Source organism: Cyprinodon variegatus, unplaced genomic scaffold, assembly GCF_000732505.1.
Source record: "Cyprinodon variegatus isolate N-32 unplaced genomic scaffold, C_variegatus-1.0 Scaffold268, whole genome shotgun sequence".
Lineage (NCBI taxonomy): Eukaryota > Metazoa > Chordata > Actinopteri > Cyprinodontiformes > Cyprinodontidae > Cyprinodon > Cyprinodon variegatus.
Window position 1 is genome coordinate 218,516 of NW_015150721.1, and position 14,845 is coordinate 233,360.

General features: G+C 37.2%; 2 protein-coding genes across 2 annotated transcripts in view; one reads left to right on the forward strand and one right to left on the reverse strand.

Annotated features, from left to right (window-relative positions):
* Positions 1 to 2,863, reverse strand: part of c2cd2l (C2CD2-like) — a 29,841-nt gene extending 26,978 nt beyond the window's left edge. The window contains exons 1-2 of the mRNA XM_015382882.1: positions 2,612 to 2,863; positions 1,870 to 2,330 (exon numbers count right to left, since the gene is read on the reverse strand). Coding sequence (XP_015238368.1) covers positions 1,870 to 2,247 — 378 coding nt within the window. The 5' untranslated portion in view covers positions 2,248 to 2,330; positions 2,612 to 2,863. The remainder of the gene's footprint in view (positions 1 to 1,869; positions 2,331 to 2,611) is intronic.
* Positions 2,864 to 4,633: 1,770 nt separating this feature from the next.
* Positions 4,634 to 14,380, forward strand: dpagt1 (dolichyl-phosphate (UDP-N-acetylglucosamine) N-acetylglucosaminephosphotransferase 1 (GlcNAc-1-P transferase)). The gene is made up of 9 exons (XM_015382844.1): positions 4,634 to 5,087; positions 5,215 to 5,335; positions 7,864 to 8,077; positions 9,810 to 9,956; positions 10,071 to 10,155; positions 10,265 to 10,453; positions 11,559 to 11,646; positions 12,007 to 12,162; positions 13,670 to 14,380. Exons 1-9 carry the CDS (start codon positions 4,915 to 4,917, stop codon positions 13,733 to 13,735), a joined length of 1,239 nt encoding a protein of 412 aa, XP_015238330.1. The 5' UTR covers positions 4,634 to 4,914; the 3' UTR covers positions 13,736 to 14,380.
* The last annotated feature ends 465 nt before the right edge of the window (positions 14,381 to 14,845 follow it).

Sequence of the window (14,845 nt, forward strand, 5' to 3'; positions counted from 1 at the left end):
ACGGTATGTAAATATAAAATGCAATCATGTACCAAGTTACACCTGAAAACATAGATTATCTGGACTACGGTGTATCAGTTTACATCCTCTCATCTACTCTATGGATGAAAATCGCTGTACTCGTAGTTATATTAACAATCAGCTGATTTGCATACAACCCAGACACGTTTAGAGAGAGATTGCTTAGCTCCGTGTGCACAGCAGATATTTTATTGCCATGAATGAGCTCAGCACACTTTGACTCTGTCATGCAAACAAAACATGGGCAGGCTGGTCTCTGTTTCACCAAGTCTGCAACGTCCAAAAACTATCTCTCCATCTTTTACAACCCGCTTCGAGGAATTAAGGTAAAAGTAGCAATTGTTCTCAATCCCTGCAAACCAATTCATAAAAAGTGATAGTGATATCAGTGACCACATCTCATCTCTTGATTTTAATTTTGATTTTAATGAAGAAAAGCACTGTGATCTGGAAGCAAAAAACAAGGCGTCGTAAAAGCGTCCAAAGTGCAGTCAAGGTTCAGAGTGGACTGGGTGAGTTACTCGTGACCAACGGCTTCAAAGGGCAAAATGAATCACTTAATTGGGTTCTTGAAAGATCCCTGAACTGGCATAGGCCCCTCCCCTATTTCTACAGCTGACTGTAAAAATTCTTTTTCCCAGAAAATCACTGAGACATTGTCGTACTATTAAAAATGAGTAACTGTTGCATGGAACTAAAACTGTGCATAAAACAAGTGTGACATACAATTGCATTCAGACTATTTCATTCTGAAAGCTGTAAATAAAATCCAACTCATCTGATTACAGTCCAGAACTCTGAAATATGGGAGTGAGGATAGTAGACACACATGAGAAAATGCTACTTGGAAAAGCTAATTTCATACAACACAAAAACACAGCAGCCCCATAGTTAAACATGGTGGTGGCAGCACCATGTTGAGGGGTGTCCTTTCTACAGCAGACAGTATTAAATTGGTCAGCCTGATCTATTTTTATAAGGAGGAAGTTCTGAAAGGCTGGTAGAGAAATAGGAAGTATAAAACACTTAAAACTAAAATTATTCTGATTTTTTAAAATAAAATCAAATGATTTAACAAACTAGGAAGAACCGTTTTGCAAGGCAGGGAAGCAGGAATTAAACTCCAAACAAACTTTAAAAATGTGCTACTAAAAAAAGGTAGTCTTGACTTTATTAAAATATAAGTGTTAAAAAGAGGCCTCCAAACTCATCATCATCTTCTTCACCATTTGAAATTAAAAAGATGCACATCCAAGAGGATGTCCACGTTAAAAAGAGGCCAGGATGGGGTTTCTGAATTTGTGCCGCAGGTTGCCTGTGTGGATTGATCTGACCCCCTTTAAACTCCCACCCACCCACCCTGTGTGGCTCTTTGTATGAGTGGGACAAGGGATGGGGAGGGAGTGCACACCAGAAACATCTGACTTTTGATTCACACAGATCAAAGGAACCATTTCAGGAGAAGGACCTTTAAAAACGTATAACAATTCCCGGTTGGCCAGCTGTCTGAATCAGCGGACACCGCCGATCCTTCATTGATGCAGCTTAATTTAATGCAAACAGCTGGAGAAAAGGTGAGATGTTATTTCATTCTTATAAAGATCAATCTCAGTCTATTTTTATAATGTGTGGGTTTTGCTGACTCGTCTTCCCTCTTTACTCTTTTGTGCATTGATTGAGAGCAGTTATGCAAGCCTCTACCCTCCATCCACTTACAGATTAGACACTCAAAAAACACCCACACCTCCATCCCACAGGCTCATGAACTCCTGTTTAACTCTAATCCAGCATCCTGATGTGCATCATGCTACCTGATCACATAAAACACCTCTTTGTTTCCCATCTTACCCCATGCCGACATGCTTGCTCGTTCAGAGCCTTCACCCAGGTTCTTTGCCATTGCTCCCTGAAGGGCTTAAAGGAGAACAGCGAGGTCAGCAGGCCTTTAACCCCAGCTTCAGATGCAGCTCCTCCACCCTTTCTGGAGCGCAGCTTCATCAGCAGGTAGCCCCAAACGCTTCCAGCCTGAATCTGTTGGAGCTGAGAGAAGAATGCATTCTGCTGCTGCAGCCAAACCGTCTCTCCACCAAATTGCTTGGAAACCTTCCTGGATTTCCAGATGCGCAGCACAGTCAGCGAGTACTGGAGCAGCCATCCCAGCACTATGAGCAAGGAGGTAAGGAAGAGAGCCACCATACAGAGCCAGCCCAACTCCTGCAGCTCCATCAGCGCCTCCTGGAGCCTCTCATATCCTCACGTCCAGAAGGAAAGATCAGAGCTGAGGACAGGACAGGTCCGCTCGCTTCAGCCTGGAAATGCAATCACACAGACGCTGCGTTATTATTCAGGTTTAGAAAAGAGGGATCAAACATGCACATATCGGATATGACCCCCCCACCCCTCCCCAACTTTGATGTGGTTATTTTTGGGTCACCCAGCGTGTTTTCCAGGCATTGCAAAAGCAGATGTAATTAAAACTGCGCATATCTTCCAGCGAAAAAATAGAAAGAATCAGGCAGATTAAAAACGGGTCTACGTTGCGCAGATCAACGGAATAGCCTCGATCAATTGACTGCAGCCTCCCACCGACCTGAAGTTTAATTCAAAGGCTCCGAGCTGCAGGCTCCAGGTAAGCGAGCGAAGCTTTCTTCACGGTGATACGGAGCGAAGCGAGCGGCTGAGATGAGTCCCATCTCCCTCCCTCCTGGTTCTCATCAGCGGACCCAGAACCAAACCTTCCTCTCGGTGGGTTTCAGGGCATCACAGCCTCCCAGCGGTTCCGAAACCTGCGCTGGTTCTACACCTCTACGCTGAATCCGGCTTGTTATGATGATCTGGCAGAGAGCACGGTGGCCGACAGGTGGCGCTGCGGGGAGGAAGGAGCAAGAAATCAAAGGGGAAGGGCTTCAAAATAAAAGCACAAGTTATTATTATTTTATTTTATTTTTAAAAACACTTTATTACCTAAACAGTGTTATATAAACAAAATATGTACAAATGAAAATATGCATTTACAAGGTATTTTCTTCAATTCAGTTTATTTATATACCTCCAATTCACAACACAAGTCATCTCAAGATACTTTACAGTTCACCAAATCATTCAGTCAAATTGATTCAAAGTTTTCTATCTAAGGAAAACCAGTTTATTGCATCAACTCATTGACTTGGATGCAATCCCTCACACTAAGCATGCTTGTAGCGACAGTGGAGAGGAAAAACTCCCTTTTAAACCTCCTGCAGAACCAGACTCAGTGTGAGCGGCCATCTGCAGAAGCCGACTGGGGTTCAAGGAAACAGAAGCGCCTCACCTTTAGAAACAAAGGTGAGGTAAGGAGACGAAAACAAAAAAAGCAAACAAACAAGATAACACTAAATAAATTCTATTACACAAGTACACTTTTCCATTAACTTATGAGCATTTAAAAAGACAACACTCATAAAAAAACTAATACAGAATTTGTCAGTTTCTTAAAATTTGATTTATAAATAAAACATTGTTTTTATCAAATATATGTTTTGTTCACCAAGAAAGTGATTTTACTACTTACTTTTTGTTATTTAAACAGAAGTAAACATTTTTTTAACAAAACAAACAAACAAGAACATCTTCATGCAAGAATATACAATAAAAGAACAAATGCTCAGTCATTTAGATATCCTTGTAACAACATGAACAACAGTTGGAGTTAAAACCTAGAAGCACCTTTAAATATTATAAAGCAAAGAAGAGAAATTTTTTTTTTTCCCATTTTGGGGAAGATTCAAGAGTTGGTTTACATGAATGAATGAATGTATGAATGAATAACTTCAGTGCAGGCAATCCAAAAAATCAATTCAATCAATTTCATTATGTATATTTGAATTCTTATGTCTAAAAATTTTATAATAATGTAAAACTTATTGAATTGTGACACTTCTCAGTTTAGTTTCCCTTTAGCAGGAGATGTCTATTCATTATTTTAAAAAGTATGCTTTTTAATGTTAAAGTTATATGGTACTAATTGAAAATCATTGACTGTAAGTAAAGTTACCGCAGTATTGAAAAAATTATGTTCTTTAAATAACATTTGATTGTCTGTCCTATAGGATGTGAGTTTTGCAGACAGTTTACAACAAATTAAGTTATACTTTAAAATAGAAAAAAAAGTTAAATTCAGAATGATAGTTTGAAACACTTGAATATGTCATATTTAAGCAATAAATATGGTAAAGACATATATTATTTTTGCTTTTATTATTTAGTCACAACTACCAACGAAAAACATTTACGTGTATAAAAAAATCAACAAATATAAACAAATGCTATTGCTAGTTTTTGTCAACAGGTGGCACTGTTTTGTTATTCTCACCGCTGTATCAAGCGAAGAAGAGCATGACACTTCCGGGTAAGTTAAGAGTACATCATTTATATTATTTGTAGGATAATAAAAAAAAAAAAAAAATCAGATGTTTAAGCTTAGGACTAAAGAAAATTGTGCATATATTTAGTAAGGGCCTCTAGTTTAAATTAAGGAGACATTTGTTTTGTATGATTCCAGACAAACTTCGTGAAAGTACACGCTTTGTGTGATTTTATTTTGAAATGTAACGGAAATACTCCATATTGTCGTCATCAACTGATTGTATTAGCTGTTACAGAGACGTGGAGTTAAGAGAGAGTCAGTTTACAGCTTGTTACAGTAACGCCACCTTATCAAATATGATATAAGCTTCAAATGTAACTTATGGAGTTTTTTTTTATGACTTTGCGATTTAACCACTGAGCGGCTTTCAAATGACTGCGTTTGGTGATAATACCTCAATGACAACTCCTAGAGCTTCCTCATCAGTCGTGTAAAAGGGCCCACTGTAGGGTTAGCTGCTGTGGAGGCGTGATTTTGTTGTGTTTTGGATGAGAATGGCTGAAAACATGTCGCCTGTCCCTGTCCTGCCGCTGATCATCAACTGTTTGCTGTCACTACTGGGCTGCATGGCCACATTGAAGCTCATCCCTGCCTTCAAAGATCATTTCATCTCAGCCAGACTCTACGGGATGGACCTGAACAAAACTCACAAAAAAGAAGTGTGAGTCTTTAAATGATCTCTCTTTTTTGTTGTTGTTTTTTTGTGATTTCATCCTTTGCATGTTAAACATGCTGAGTTTAATTCATGATGAAGTTGTTCATGTTTCCCTGATCACTCTTCTTTGCAGCCCAGAGTCCCAAGGAGTCATTAGTGGTACTGTCTTCCTCATCATCCTCTTCTGCTTCATCCCAGTGCCTTTCCTCAGCTGCTTTGTGGGCGATCAGTGCAAGGGCTTCCCTCATGATGAGGTCGGTGAACATGTCATCAAAGAAGCCTGTAGGCCAGGAATTAACTTTGTGATGAAAGTTGGTGGGGACACTCATAGGGTGGGGGCTGTTTGACCTACAGTTACTCCACCCGAATGCTTTCATTAGGTTTTTGTATTTTCCAAAAATGACCTCAAACATGTATTTATTGAATGCTTTCCTATTGTTGGGAACAAAAGAGAACTATAATACACAGATATTTATATTTATAAATAGTTAGAGAGATGCCTTTTAGAGCATTACATATATAGGGCCCAAAAACATTGATGTATAAAAAAATAACAGCCGATTCTGATGCCAAAATCGATATATCATGCATCCCTAGAAGTCCAATTTTAATTCCATCCAGGATAAATATGGATATGCTGCATTTTGAATATAGCATAGCATATTTTTTTTTTCTTGTAAACTTTCTGGTAAACTTGGAGATATATTTATTGCATGTTGCATATCCCAGTAAATCTGTTTCACCTTTAAATCTGCAGCTCTCCCTACTTCTCTCTGTGTTCTGTTTAAAAATGATTTATGAACCTATTTACTAATATAATGATGCCAGAAAAGAAAATTTCAATATATATAGCAGCTCTGCAGTCTGATTCTGTCTGCACAATAAGAAAACATGTTAGTTTTAACCTGTAACTGGAAGTCATTGTCCTCTGAGAAGCCAAGCTTTAACTAGTAAAGAAGACCAAACTATGTTTTCTCAAGCTTCTTGATTTATAATAATAACTTGTATAAACTTACAATTTTTGTTGCCATTTTTAGCTGAAAAAGCTCCGTATGTCAAACAAACAGATTTTTTTCAGTGGTATGATCTCTAATTTTTTTAACCAACCCTTCTCCTTTCTTTTACTTAAAAATCGAAGTAGCTGCTGGTTAATATTCACTGAGTGCTGCTGTGTCTCTCCTCCTACCACGTAGCTAATTCGTATGCAGTTAAATATGACTGCAGATCAGATTTCTCAAAGGGACAGATACGATCATGTTACATCGAGATGCGAGACACTGGAGTGTCAGGAGAGGAAAAATAAGAACACAGTGCACAATGCTCTGAACACAGATAAAGTAAATAATCGGAAAGGGGGAAAAAAGCAGAAATTATTGGTGGGGACATGTCCACATCTTTCCTTCAGAGAGTTACACCTGTGCCTGTAGGGGATGTGGATATTTTTTTTTGCACACCTGGTAAAAATGAAACAACTTTATGGGGTAAAAATAACTGTCAATAAAGAGGTGTCTTAGTCGGTGCCTAAAGACAATATAGATTGTTAACTTTAATAATTACATTTTTTATTTGTTTAATCATACATACATGTGACATTACATATTTAATCTGTCATAAAACAAGTTTAAAAGTTAGAAAAACAATAAAATAAACACAAATCACAAATTTACAAGTACGAATTTACCACCCCCTCTGAAGCTGTTAAACTCCTTGCCAGATGGTGGCAGTAATACACCTGAAGGCTGTTTGTCAACTGCCATTAAACAAGAAGAATAGATAGAAGACAAAAACAAATATCAAGTGTAGGCTAAATCTTTGGCGAAATGTTTTAAAAGCTGGACGATACAATGTTCGACCAATGGTGCTGTTTTTCTTCTTCTTCTTCTCATTTAAAGTTGGTTGTTTCAGATGCATTGAAGATTGAATTACAGGTTTTAGATGCATTAGCACCACCAAGTGGTAAAGAGAGTAACAGCTTCATCGTGGTGGTAGATTTGTTCTTATAAATTAATCATTTGTGTTTGTAATGTGGCAATATAAGCTTTTTAATTACTTTGTAACGTCTAAGCTTGTATTCTCACAAATTAAACATCTGATGTCACATGTATGTATGAGTTGATGAGGAACAAATTCAAATCTTAAACTGAATCATGTATGATGACCGGAGTTCACATTTTAGACACCTATGCATACGTTTTTCTTGATGGTTATTTTACACAATACAAAATAATCTGTAATTGCAATGGCATTGTCACACTAAATATTTTGGAAGTCAAAACATTTTTTTTCCACATTTACTTAACAGGAAAGAAAATCATCGGTGGTCCAATAATTAATATTTTCTTAATCCCATAATGTGTTTTTTGTGTCTGCTTTGTTTGTGGGGATAAGATGCCCATAGATTGAGGTTGATTCTGTGTCTTTACTTTTTTTTGTATCGATTAGCTTTATATTTTAGTTCATTATACTAAAAGATAGGATTGTTGTACCAGAAATATGACTCCTTTACGTTTTTCTGGTACGAATTTTAGATGGCTGGGCCTGTCGATTGTTTTAGTAATCGACCCATCTATTGACAATCTTTTTCAATTCTACACAACAGATACTTTTTATAAATTAATATTTCTAAATAAACAAACATTTGATATCTATATATAAAAAAATATCTTATTCTGCATTTTAGATTAAGTGTGAATAGGAAAACGTGTAAAAAAAATATTTTTCTAGTGGTCTGAGTTCCTGAATTGTGTTTTTTTTTTTTTTCTCCATGTGTCTGGATGAGCAGTTTGTACAGCTGATTGGTGCATTGCTGGCCATCTGCTGCATGATCTTTTTGGGCTTTGCCGACGACGTGCTGAACCTGCGCTGGAGGCACAAACTCCTCCTTCCCACCATGGCCTCTCTGCCGCTGCTGATGGTCTACTTCACCAACTTTGGCAACACAGTTATAGTGGTTCCCAAGCCCTTCAGAGCGCTGCTTGGGATGCATCTAGATCTGGGTACGTTGATCACAGCATTGTTGGCTTGTTTGCGGGGATTCTCAAAACTTCTAAGGCTAGAAATCCACTCCGATGGACTGTTGACAAACTGTCATTTTTTTGGTGGTGGTTTGGATTTTATGTTAGCAGCCATTATAAAGGAAAGCATAGTTTGAAATTGAAATGTGATTACTAAAAGTGTGTAAAGGATTTTAATCATGGCCCCTCCTTAGTCAATCTACTGCACAACCACCTTTTAAACAGCCATTGCAGGTGTAAGCCTTGAGGAATAAGGCTTTAACAGCTTTGCTTATCTAAATTAGAATAAGTTTTCTAATAAACCGTCTGATATCTTAAACAGAAGAGCCTGATATTTACAGAATTAGACAAACAAAGGGTGACACTTTGGTATTTGCTCAATAAATAACTCCTGTTAAAGTGGTCACAGAGTAATAGGGGGAGTAATGCAAATCCACACTTTTCAGGTTTTCATTTCTAACTAAGTGAAAAAATAAGTGTATTAAGGTTGGAATTACTTTTGCATCCATTAGATGTTTGATATTGTGCTAATAATTCATTTGATTTATTTACATAGCTCTAATTCATAACACATGTCATCTCAAGGAGCTTTGCAGAGAAAATTCAACCAGATCATACTTTCAGATTGGTTAAACTTTTTGTTTCTAAGAAAACTCAGCTGATTACATCAATCCATTGACTGTGCAGGATTCAGTCCTCATGGATGAGCATGTAGCAACAGCATTTACTTGCACTATGTTGTTAACTCTTCAGCAAACTCTCACACTGGGCATGGGTACAGGCACAGTGTTGAGGAAAAATTTTGTTTAACAAAAAGAAATCTCTCGCAAAGCCAGGCTCTGTGTGAGCACCCTTCCACCAAGGCAGGCTGGGAGTTTAAAAAAAAGAAGAAGACATACAAGATAAAAATAAAAGCACTGATCCACGAAAACTTTTAATGTTTGTGAAGGTAAAGATAAACTAGCTCCACTGATGGCTTTGTCTAGGAAAGACAACTAGGCAGGCGAAAGGGGGTGAAAGAGAGCACAACCAGTTAATCACAGTAAAAGCTGAGTCCATAACTATGTCTATGAGAGAAACAGGACTTAACACTGAACAAACCAGACCAACTCTCATCATATATAATCAGCGGTGTTAATGGGCAACAGTCCAGCTGATATTTCTATCCAGGATGGAGTCACAGCCAAACAGAACCAGGTCAGATTAAGCTACTGTCACGATAAAACTAGTGAGAATATAAAGTCAGTTGTGGAAAGTTCGTTTCTACAGTGTTTGAAACTAACTAAAGTAGAATGAAGCAGAATCAGGAAATGTGGTGCCTATGTCCTCTAGCAGCCTAAGCCTATAGCAGCACAGAGCAGCTGAGCCCCTCTAACCATATGCCTTAACAACTATTTTTTTAGAAATTAAATTATACATTTAGAGTTTAGAAATTCTAAGAACTACTAGTACGCCTGCAGATTTAGATTGAGGGCTCTGTCAGAAACATAAAGACCAATAGATCTCTGATATAAAACAGAGCTTGATTATTCAGGGTTTTATACATGAGAATAAGAATTTTAATCTCTGTTTTGGATTTAAGGGGAAGCTAAAGTAGGAGAATAATGATCTCCAACTCAACAGTTATTTCTAAGAGCTCATGTCTAAAAGCACAAGCGGTGTTGGGCGGTTTAACCATGCTTTTGTCTTTTTGGTGAATCTATGCCTCCGGCAGGTATCCTCTATTATGTCTACATGGGAATGCTTGCAGTTTTCTGCACAAACGCCATCAACATCTTAGCAGGCATCAACGGCATCGAGTCGGGTCAAGCCCTGTTTATCTCCGGCTCCATTATCATCTTCAACCTCCTGGAGCTCAGTGGTGGGTCACATTTTTAATGTATAGATTTGCATTAATAAGGAGTATATACAGAACATTGGACCAACTTAACAAATCTCTGTGGCTTTTTCTTTGTTGTTTCTCTATAACAAACAGGGGATTACCGGGATGACCACGTCTTCTCCCTCTACTTCATGATTCCCTTCTTCTTCACCACGTTAGCACTTTTTTACCACAATTGGTGAGTATATAAAAAAGCCTACTGAAGCTTTATAAAACTCCTGCCTTTGCTGTGTTTAACGATGCATATTCAGACCTGCTTTTAAAAAGTGCCCTCCATTTTGACTCAGGTATCCCTCCTCTGTGTTTGTGGGAGACACTTTCTGCTACTTCGCTGGGATGACCTTTGCTGTGGTCGGCATCCTGGGACACTTCAGCAAAACCATGCTGCTGTTCTTCATTCCTCAAGTGGTGAACTTTGTCTACTCGCTACCTCAGCTTTTTCACATCATCCCCTGTCCCAGACACAGGCTCCCCAGGTAAAGTACTTAACATTGTTCTAATCTTGGCTTGCTCAATTTAGAGCTAACAAATTTTTGGGGGCCATGGCTTGTAGGGTTGTCCCAATCTGAAGTTGATATTGGAAATCAGTCTGATATCAGCCAGAAAAATAATACCTGGATATAGCAGCCTGTTTCTAACTTCCCTCATATATCACACTGATAAAGACACTTTGCTTCTGTTTTAAAATTAATGTAACACATTTGGTAATAATAAATATGTCAGTTGTTCTCATACCTATTATTATTATTATTATTATTAATGACTATTGTGCTCTGTTTGAGTAATATTACTTAATAAAGGCCTTTCCTAACATTCCAGATTACAAAATGAGCAATAAAGAATGTATAATTTGTGCTGATATTGTATCAGGTAATGTCAGTATTGTTTCAGAAATTGAAAAGTTGTATGGGACCATCATTAATGGCTTAATTTGAGATGTGATAATTGTTTTTTTGGGATTTAATTTAGAGGTTTGACCTCGTCTTTGCCAGCAACACCATGACTCCTGAATCCAAAGTGGTCTGCTGTCAGATTCCCGAGACAATAGACTGTATAATTTAGCAACAGCTACCAGCGGCTTTAAGGCAGATCTAGTGCCCCTAGTGGCTAAAAGTTACACAGCGTTAAAGACATTCAAATAAAATAATTTTTTTGTATTTTAAAACAGTTTACTCCTGGCAATGAAGCAGCTAAGTCTGTTTTTCCTGTTTGTTTTCTTACTTTTCTTACAGACGGTTGTTTCCTTCTATCATTCATAGACCTAATATGGCCTTGTCTGTGTCCTATGCTTAAGCTATTAAATAATCTCTGTTCATTTGCAAGCAAAAAAATTTATCAACTTTCAATAACAAATAAAAATCAGTCAACAGAATAGGTAACTTTGTGAAGAAATGTTTTTAAAAAGCCTTCAGAAGATGTTGTTTTTGATAGTTCAGAACTGTTTTATAATATCAGAACTTTAGGATCCTTAGAAAGAAAATTCTCCCAGATTTTAACAGGTTTTTTTTTAGGTACTTAACTTTGTATTTTCAAACTGCTCCTCTTTTTTTATTTTTTATTTATTTATGTTTTTAACCTAAGGCTGAATCAAGACACTGGCAAACTGGGGATGAGCTACTCTAAGTTTAAAAAGAAAGACCTATCCCAACCGGGACATCTCATTCTGCAGGTAAAACTCCTTTTCTGCTGCTGTATCCTAAAGCCAGAGATCACAAGATCCAAGACTGTGATTTTCCTCTTTACAGAGAGATAAGTAGCCGTAGTACTGAGAGCAGTGGTTGTTTTCTTAACCATCCAATCAGAGATGGTCTGAAAGCAGCGATGGTAGCACTTAAATGTAATGCATTATTGTCTTTTTCATGGTAAAATGTCAGTATTTGTCAGCACTGTGGTGTCTCAAATGTCCCTTAGCAGACATTCAAGGAAATCTTACAGCATTTCAGAGGTTTTATTCCCCACATGTCGTGACATTTCAGGTGAGTGGCAGTTCTCTCTGATTGTGTTAAAATGCTTTTTATGGCGTTTACAGGTGGCAGAGTTATTAAAGGTGCTGGAGGTGCGTCGAGGACAGGATGGAGATGGAGATTTTATTGAGTGCAACAACATGACTTTAATAAACCTCATACTGAAATTCTTCGGGCCGATCCACGAGAGAAATCTCACAGTCATCATGCTCATGATTCAGGTACGAAGAGCATTTCTAAACTAAAAAGGCTGGCAAAAGTTTTCACTCCGCAATCGACCCTTTTTTTTGTTTTGTTTTTGTTACTTTAATGTATTTAAAGTGATTTGTAACAACAAACTTATAGTATAATAAGTTTTGTTTGGGTTTTTGTAGAGGATTAAAAAGAAAATGGTTATTTGATAATAAAATAGAAATAATTATTAATTCCTTTCATTATATCTTTACCAATGACAACCTGAAAAGTATTTCCTCTTTTGCTGAAAACTTCTTCACTGCAAGTACAACACTGAGTCATTAGAAGTATCTCTCTACCAGTTCGTATAGCTGGACACTGACGTTTTTCCCCGTTCATAAGAAAATAGCTTCATCTCAGACTGGATGCAAGCCTTCCCAAATATTCTAGAAATAGACCAATATGTCACATAGCCGTTATTTTTGGTCAGTGTTAATGTTTTTTTTTTTGTACATGCATGCATGCGTTGGCCAACTTATCAGTTTTTTCCCAAACGATGAGGTGAGCCGCCTAGTGAAGGGGGATATTGTAGAAATGAATTGAGTGAATGACCCAGTTTGGCAGTATTTATTTATAAATAGCAATGTTAATTTCTGTTACACAGTAGAATCAACAGCGAAACTTAAAATAATTGCAGTTTAAAGGTAGCCTGGTGAGCCAGACTGATAACAGTGGGTACGTCATATCAGGTAAAGAGCTGGTAGAGCTTGATTTCACAGGCGGGACTAAAAGGGTCAGTTTCATCTTCTTCTTCTTTTCTATTATACATCTCAAGCAACTTTAAGGTGCATACTGCCACCTACTGTACATTAGTGTGTAAAGACATTACATTTATCAAATTCTATATTGTTTTTATTTTGTATTCTGAAGATAAATAAATAATGCTTTTCTTAATCTGTAAATATCATTTATATTTCCTCCATTTTCCACTATTCCTTTAAGAATCCATTCTTGGCCTGTCCTTCCAACCATTAGGTCAGCATCATCAGGTTAGAACCAATCGGATAACTATGGATGTGATGCAAAAACTCCAAGAAAGGTTTGGTTGCACTCAGCTGCCATGCGTTGAGATCAGGGATGGGCATGCATTACTGCTTTCTTAATTTTCTTTCTGTTGTTAATGTTTGTTTTAATGTGTTACTATTTTGTTTTTTTAATTGAGACTTTGTTATCATTGTGTCATTTTAATCATGTAATTTGGATCATATGTCAGGGATCAGTTTGACTGATGTCAAAATAATCCGTATCAGCATCGGCCTTAAAACTTTAATTCGATCTTTTAGTCCATACCTAAGAAAATCCTACCATGACATCTCCTACCACCTTTATATGATAAAAGATTTAAAACCCTTTGGTTCACCTGTACCGTTGTGTAGGGGTCGATCACATAAAATCCCAATCAAATCCCATAAAGTTTGTGTTTTTAACAAGACAAAATGTGGAAGGCGCTGTAGCTGGAAGATTAAAAACCTTTAAATTCTGTCTCTCCTGCAGGTTATGGGCAGCGCAGTGGCATTTGGGATTCGTTATCATCTGGTGCGTCTCTTCTATGATGTCTAGACCCCTGTATTAAAGCCCAGGATATCTCACGTCAATGCGGAAATAACTGACAGGCTTGTGTCTGTCATTTTTCCTCCTGATGGAAAGCCAAGACCGCTTAGTTGGAACGTTTACTTCAAGCATCTCGGCAGCAGGACTGAATCCAAGAAGGAAATAAAACATATTGCTTAATTTATTGCAAAATCCTAAAAGTATATATTTTTACTTTTTTTTTTTTTTTTTTGAAGGGTGCCACCTATCTTCAGTGAAACATGTGACCAATTAATACCATTTGAAAGCATTTTATTTGCTTTACATTATGGTGAACCCTTGCATAAAATTGCTGTTGATATAAACAGAAAGGGAGGAACTCTTCACCTTCTGTTATAAATGAAAACCCATAAATTATAAGTTGGGTTTTAATCCTTTTTTTTTTGTTTGTACTCTTTCCTGTTTTGCTCTGAATGATATATGACTGACTGCTGTGAAGAAATGCAGTTATATATGAATAGGCTCCAGTTTTGAGGGTTATAATAGAATGTTGAATGGTCAATGATAAACAGGCTTATTAGAAAGGATCAACTTTAAGGAAAGGTTGTGAACTTGGCTGGCATCTGGATTCTTCTCTAAGAATGTAATAAAAACTGAGGCACTGTTTGTTTTGTTTTTTTTTTTGGGAGGGGGGGGGTGGGGGATTAAATGAAAAAGAAAATCAGAAATAAAGAATAATGAGTGTAAATTTACAGGTGGGCTTGAATTATTACCTAGAATACATTTATTTTATACATGCAAGAGTTGCTGCAATGCTACAACAAAAATACTCAGTTAAAGCTGCAGATGGTCACTAATGTTTGGACTGCTCCCCTAATACTGGGTAACAGCAGGTCATTACAACTGAAACAAAATGTTTAAATGTAACACCCTTCCGTATGCAACCAGGGTTGGAACCTGTGTACTCAGAGTTACAGTCAGGGACTTGAAACATGGAGTAATCAAATAATGAACCTATCTTTGTGCTGAAGCATGCCCATTGATGAATCAAAGCACCCCAAAAACCTGAGTTCTTTTTTTATATAGTGTATATGCTTTTAAAATGAAAAATAAAAACAAGCAAAACTAAAACAGACTAAA